At 50.9% G+C, this 7,157-nt stretch overlaps 1 protein-coding gene across 1 annotated transcript; it reads right to left on the bottom strand.

Moving 5' to 3' along the window:
• Positions 1–1,871: 1,871 nt before the first annotated feature.
• LOC309977993 (ferritin heavy chain-like) lies at positions 1,872–5,745 on the bottom strand (the record flags this gene model as incomplete). Its single annotated transcript, XM_082864367.1, has 3 exons — positions 1,872–2,562; positions 3,710–3,894; positions 5,710–5,745. The coding sequence occupies 3 exons, from the start codon at positions 5,743–5,745 to the stop codon at positions 1,872–1,874; spliced, it is 912 nt and encodes a 303-aa protein (XP_082720493.1).
• Between the last annotated feature and the right edge of the window lie 1,412 nt (positions 5,746–7,157).

Raw genomic sequence — 7,157 nt, forward strand, 5'->3', positions numbered from 1 at the left:
ATACACGACACAGAAGAAATTATATGTTTTGAGTATTTTTTTCTCAGACCTAGACAACCTTAGGGTTTACATGGGAACAGATTTCATCTGCTCAAATAGAGAATGGACCGAGAGAGGGGAAGAGTTGTAAAAGGGGAACGGAAAAAAACCCAAAAGCCAAACATAGAAAAGCAGGTCTGTCGTCTCCTTGGGAAATCCTTTTACTGGGAAATAATTGTCTTTCTACCTATAGTCAAGAAGGCAAGGTAATAGGCTAACACCTCTCCACATCTAGAAAGGAGAAACCAGAAACCACACTGAGATTAAGAACAGGCTGATTTTGAGATAAACTCTGAGCAGACACAGGTGGCCACAGTCTGGAATGAGGCAATGGTCCAAGCGGGACCAGCGGCTCTCTAGGTGTTCCAGTGTCTCATCCCATCCTCTGAGTGCTGGCTGCTCTGGGTTTGGGGCCGCCTGTGCCATCATCTCTCTACTTCCTTTCTAGTGAGCTTATCTACTCCATGACCTCAACCCATCTATGTATATATAGGCTAATATGTCCCATATGTATTTTTCCAAACCTGACATCCCCCCCTGAGCTCCAGTTTCATTTTTCTGGCTACCTGTATGACAGTTCCACTTGGGTATCTAATAGGCACCTCAGATTTTACATGACATGCCTTCCCAGCTCCTCGAGTCACCCTGCAAATACGCCCAGCTTAATAAATAGCACGACCATCAGCCAGGGTGTTCAGATCCAAACTTGAGCCCTAGATTATTTTTGTCCTTTCCCATTCCTCACCTCTGGCCCATAAAGCAGATCCTGTAGACTCATCCAGTTCATCTGCAATTTGTCTGCATCTCTTCATTTCCTCTACCAACACGCAGTTCAAGCCACCATTGTCTCTCTGGGCCTGCTACAGTGATCTCTTAACTGCCCTTTCAGCTTCAACTCTCCTCATCCTCTACATTCTTCACAGCAGCCAGAGTCAGAGTAACGTGGCTTAACATTAACAGAGCTTTATTCTACATGATATTCAATATCACAAATTGACCTTCAGCCAGGACCTTATATTTTTCAGTCCTTCTGTTGAGTAATTTGGGGTTTGTGGTAACATGTTACCTTAATGGAAGAAAGAGTACAGTAAAAAGTCTACATTTGCATGTGTTGTAAGGGCAATATGCATGTCCAGCATGGTGACGAGGGAGTCACCCCTGTGTTTGTGTGCAGGCCAGCCTGCGGCTCAGGTATCATTATCACTGTTGCTCAGGGTGAGCTTGTCAAAGAGGGACCCTGCCAAGCTGGCTTCTGGGGTCTCCATCTTGCTTCCCAGAATCAACAGACACTAACATTTACATATTTTAGTAAACTCGAAGTTTCCAGGTAAAGTTTTAAGGACCCTTTATTTTAATCCCTGTCCCACCCCATTCCCTTCATTCTTCCTCCAGAAGCCACACTACTGTGATTTTTATACCGTGTTTTTATACTCCTGCTATTCGCAGGCACCCGCATTCAGCAGCGCCTCACCTCACCACCCCCCATATACCCACATTGTTTATAAGGGGAAGATGGATTTTGCACTTTCCAGGGCCCCATGGAATGCCTTCTCCCTCCCTCTGTGGAGATCCTGAGTGGCATGTGGGTGGGGCATGGGTGGGTGGAGAGCCTCCTGGATACCTGTTTTAAAAAGTGAGCGATTTGCACACAGGAACCAAGGAGAGACCTTTATTTCTTTAGGAACCAAATAAGTTTATTGGAAGAAGTGGCAAAACTGGAAGAAAAAAACTTAAGTGAACTTCTTCTGCCAGGGCACTATTGCCGTGTGCATGGCAGGCACGGTGACCAGCGCTCTGGTCACCCCGTGGCTCTGGGGAAGTCCAGTCCACGCTCAGTTCTTGTCGCTGTTGCCCAGGGTGAGCTTGTCAAAGAGGGACCCTGCCAGGTCGACGTCCGGGGCCCCCATCATGCTCAGGCTGGTGACATGACCCTCCAGCTCCCTGATGAACGCCACCTGCTGGCTGAGGTAGTGAGTTGCCAGGAAGCGGTGCAGGTGGGGGTCGCTCTTGTCGATGGCCAGCTGGTGCAGGTGGAGCAGGCTGTGGTTCATGAACTTTTCCAGGAACAAGGTGCACTTCATGGCCTTGAGGCCGCTCTTCCAGTTGACACTGACTGGGCTCCTGATGTCTTGGAAGTCGAGGCGGCCCCCGCGCTGGGTCTGCAGGCGAATCAGGCACCGGGCCCGCATGCTGTGCTCGCGGGAGCGGCGCAGGAAGAACCGGGTGAAGTGCTTCAAGGCCACGTCGTCGCGGTCGAGGTAAACGGCCGTGGCCAGGCACACTAAGGAGGCGTGGAACTCCAGGTTGAAATGGCTGTTGATGGCGGCCTCGCAGTCGGGGTGGTAGCTCTGGCGCACCTGCGAGGGCGGCGCGGGCAGCAAGGTGGGCGGCAAGTGCATCGTGGCGGGCGTGAAGGTGAAGCCGCGGCGCCTGCGGTAGCTGCCTCGGAGCGAAGAGGGCAGCCGCTCTGGGGTGGACCGGAAATGGTGTTCGTTTTGGGAGTCAGGCGGTGGGCTCCTGGTCCTGTTACCGGGAGAGGTCCCGTGGTGTTGGCGGGGCACAAACGCTGCACCCACGTTGCGTCACAGGCTGGGTGAGGCAGGGTGACTTTGACGTACGCACTTGGTATCTATTACGTTTTTAACGTTGCAAAAATATTTCGGTTTCCAAGGGCTTTCTCTTGTTCTCCAGTTGCGCCCTCTTATAGCACGCTGTTCTCATTTTATAAACCCATTGTCTTCCTTAAAATTCTGAGAATATGAATTTGTAAGTTTTGGTAATGTTCTCTTCCGTTTCCTGTATTATAGTTGTTTTCTTCTCCAGAAATAGTTCTGTTTGTTCATCATGATCTTCTCTTTCACTTTCCTCCAGTATCTGGCAACCATTTGTCCATTCGTATTTGGGAGTAAAGGAGTCATGTGATCAGGCAAGGTAACTGGCATGGATCTGATCTACAGTTGGGACGCCCATTTCACTAACAGTCTTCTCCTGCGAATGGAGGGGCTCAGTGTGTCAGTTAGGGAGTCTTTTCTATTTGGGGTACATGGTGTGGAGCTTGTAGGTAAGATAGGGACCATCCCAAGTGCCCAAAGCTTGGCATTTTCTGACATTAGAAGACTTTCGTGTATCTCTTCTGTAATAGATCGTGTCGTTCTCTTTTGTTTCTTCCTCTTCTGCTGAGCGGGTCTGCGGTTATCTCAAACCAGTTGTCATATGGGTTCCCTTCCTGAGCCTTTGAATGACACAAGGAGACTATCACCCCATCGCCTGCAGCACCACTGTGCACTGGATCTTGGTAAGAACAAAAAATAAAAATGTACTGTCTTAGGCCAGCAAGACTTGGGATATTTGTGACAGCAGTGAGCCTACCCTGACTAGTTACCCAAAGGAAGTTCTGGCTGACTACGGATTATAAGCCATTGTAAGCTTGTAGCATTTCCTCTTGGTGGAAATGCAGATGCAAAAGTTAAACAGTCTAGATAGAGCCGAATCATCATGCTCTTCTTTCTTTTGCTAAATTCATCAATAATATGTATCAGTCCTGCTCCCTTTTTCCCTCATGGAGAGTGGAATGAAAAATCCCTCAAAGACCCATGAAGCACAAGGAGTAAGTTTTTCCGTTTCCCTCAGTGCTGGGGAAGAAACCCAGGCTGGGCCTCAGGTGGCCGACCTTAAGCCGACAACAGGAGGCGTAAGGGGTGGGACTGGCTGACCCCTGAACCAGTCAGCTGTGGTGAGGGAGATGTGGGTCACGTAGGAACGGGGGGCGCCCCCGGAACCACATAACCGGAGGATGTGTTTGTGTGGGGCAGCTCCCCCGAAGAGGAGGATACTGGTCCAGAGCTGGCAGCGGAGCTAGGGAGATGGTCCAGGGATTGTACCAGTTAGCCTTCCCGATTGGAGTGTGAGGGCTGGAGGCTGCAGGGAGTCCCAGACCTGTGTGTGTCCTCTCCACCACACAGCACGCCGGGCGCTGAGCACCTCATTCCCTGAGCAGTTGTTCGCCTTTGGAAAAGAGTAGAGAGAGAGAAAGGGGCAACAACAGTGGGCTCAGAAAGGCCTGGAACAACGAGTTTGAGCCATCTGTGGGGGTGGAAAATGGCTTCAGCTCCCAAACGCAGCCTCGGGAGGCCCTGGGGCAGCGCTCTCCACGAAGGGCAGGGTTCGGGAGCCTGGCCGCAGTGAGCACCGGCTAACCAAGGGGACCAGGGCGCCATTCCCAGGGAAAGATTTGATGATCCTCACCAGGCCCGGTGATTCCTTGCCTTCTCACTAATCCTCGCGATTCTGTGAGGGAGGATTGTTTTTATCATGTCCCACACGAGGAAACTGAAGTCTGCGATATAAACTTCTTGAGCAAGGTGATGTGGAACCTGGAGTAAAGTCAGATCTGACTCTCAGCTACACCCCTGGTGACCTCAGTCAATAAAATGGGGTATACACAGGACACTGTCATGTGGATTCCTGAGGCCTCTCCCAGGTTTCCATAATGAGAGAACAAAGGTGCAGACAAACAGCTGTTCTGCCCTGTAGCAGCTCAGTTACCCGCCTGCCCCCCTCTCGGCACAGTCCTAACCTTGGCAAGGCCAGGTTTCCCGTACGCGGCCATGCAGGACAGTCTCTTCTTGCTCAGCTTCTACTAGGAAAGAAGTTTAAGTAAATTTTTGAAAATTTGTGGAGGACCACAGTTTGAGATGGAACAGAACTTTTCCTCAGCAGGCCGCCAAGCCCCTGACCATGGCCGGGACGAGGGCGTTGAACTTGGGCATCACTCCTGTCATGTGCCTCCTGGCCAACGCCTCCAGCGGGGTTGTTCTTGATTTACATTCCGCTGGTCTAATTGATAGGTGACATCTCCTCTGAAGTTTGTGATCTCTCATCCTCTTTCAATGGGGGCGGTCAATATTTCATCCTAGGGTTAGAACAGAGACTTGGCCTGCCTGTCCACGTAGACTAAAATCAGTTTTCTAGAGAATTATTTAGCACCTCTCTCCCAAACTCCTGTCCCTTGGTCGATTCTCCAAATAACCATTGACACGTGTGTATGCTTCTTCCCAACCAGACTGTACTTGGTGAGGTCTTGTGAAGATCACCACCCGTCTCCCTCTCTCCACAGTTTGATGCACGTAAATCCCCCCAAATTGCTTACTGGTTCTGTGTACCTGTTTGGTGTAAGTAAACCACACTTCTCAAATGTGGACGGTAAATCTTCACACCTGAGTTTTTAATCTGGGGGAAGGGGTGGGGCTGATATGTTCGAAAACCACCCATGTTCTGCACTTAGTGGCCAGCAATGGACTCAGACCCATTTCTTGGAGAAACGACCGCAAAGAGCGATGGGGATCATCCCTGGTCCTCCGTGCATTCCTGACCGTTACTTTATGATTGAGCACGTGTTGTTCAAAAATCCAGTACCTCAGTTGTACTTCTTCATGCAGAAGGAGTTCAAATGATTCCTCTGTCACGTGTGCGCAGAGACTGTGACTCTCTTGTGGAGAGTTGTAGTCTAGCTGTGGTCCTGTGGTTACTGACTGCTATCAGAGGATCCATTTGACCCAAGGAGGGGTGAGGAAGAACCCCTCCAGGAGGAAGGTAAACAACAGAAGTCTTGGGGGTGGGCTCAGCCTCTCAGTAGTGATGCTATTGTCCAGAAATGCCTGGGGCACTCACCTGGGCCATACTGCTTGAGGCAGCCCTCACAGTCATTTCCCCTTTGGGAGCCAGTATTGTGATTAGACCCGCCCTCCCCCCCACCCCCCACCCCCCACCCCCCACCCCCGCCACCTTGTGGTTCTTATTATGATTGCAAGACACACTTCAGTAACAGCCATCAGAGAACTTTGAAGAAAAAACATGGTTTATTACTCACAGGTCCCGGAGGATACATGGCATGCGTGGAGGCACACAACGAGGTCATGGGTAGAAAGAGTACGTGTGCAGGCCTGGGCTTCTTTGACTGGGGTCTAGCACGGGATGCCTAGGGGTTCACAGGTTCAGTCTTTATTGGTGAATTTAAAACATGAGCGGGAATTACAATGCCAGAAGGGAAAAACAAGTGGTCAGGTGGTCAGTTCCCTCAGTTGACCAGAGATCTCCGAAACAAAGGAGGCTTCTGGGGCGGGGCCGCCTGACTCTTCCTCTAGTCCTGTAGCTGGCAGTGTGTTTATTCAAGATAGCTGTCTTTGATGTGGGTGCCTAGGCAATCCGAAGCTTAAGGTCAGGCACTTGCATTACAATAAAAAAAATTAAAAAGAAATACTAACTCAGCTGCTTACAGTAGAATGCCCCCTGTGATGCTGAAGCATCTGAGTTAGTGGTGAGGACGTTAACAACCTTCAGTCACTTGTAGGCGGGGAGCTGTCTGGTTTGGAGCGCACATTGTGGCCTGCTTCCGTGGGGAAATATGATACAGTGCTGTCCTGCTGTCGGCGGGGGACAAACTCACAGTCTGGCGAGCCTCTTGGTATAGGGTAGGGTCAGCCAGCAAGGACCTAGCAAGTTCTGCAAAATCATATCATAGTAGGTCATCCCCCGATGCCACCGGGGCACTGCATTTACTCCACTGTTTCTGGAAAGTCTTAGTCTCCATGGCAGCGTTCCGCAATATAAACTGGGAAGTCGGGCCATCTGGGTGAGCAGCTAGGTCTCCAGCTGGTGCCACGGCCCTGGGGTGTCATGTCTGGTATAGGACGCATAGGCATCTCCAGTGGTGAGCTCTTGGGCTGGGGCGGTATTGTCTGGGATGGTATCCTCTCCAGCAGTGAGTCTGTCTCACTCAGGGGTGAGGTCCTCTGGAGTGGTGGCCACCCAGGGGCGGGTGCATCCTCCCATGTGGCTGTGCAGTTGGGGTATTGATCATGGGCTGGGCATAGGCTAGCCTGATATAACTTAGAGGCTTCCCCGAGGACCGAGCTGCACGTCTGGTGCCTGCTGCTAGTGGAACAAATGGTTAAGAGCTCTCTGGGGTCATCAAGGGCACCTTTAGCAACAGAGTGGGATGCTGTCCTTGCCTTCCCGGAGGAGCTCATCCAAGCACATAAAGATTCTGGGCACATTTATATCCCAGGCTACGGGAGATCTTATGGGTGCTACTTAGGCATTCCTGGGCTCAAGCCGTG

This window comes from Leucopleurus acutus (genome assembly GCF_964270905.1).
Source record: "Leucopleurus acutus genome assembly, chromosome: X".
NCBI lineage: Eukaryota > Metazoa > Chordata > Mammalia > Artiodactyla > Delphinidae > Leucopleurus > Leucopleurus acutus.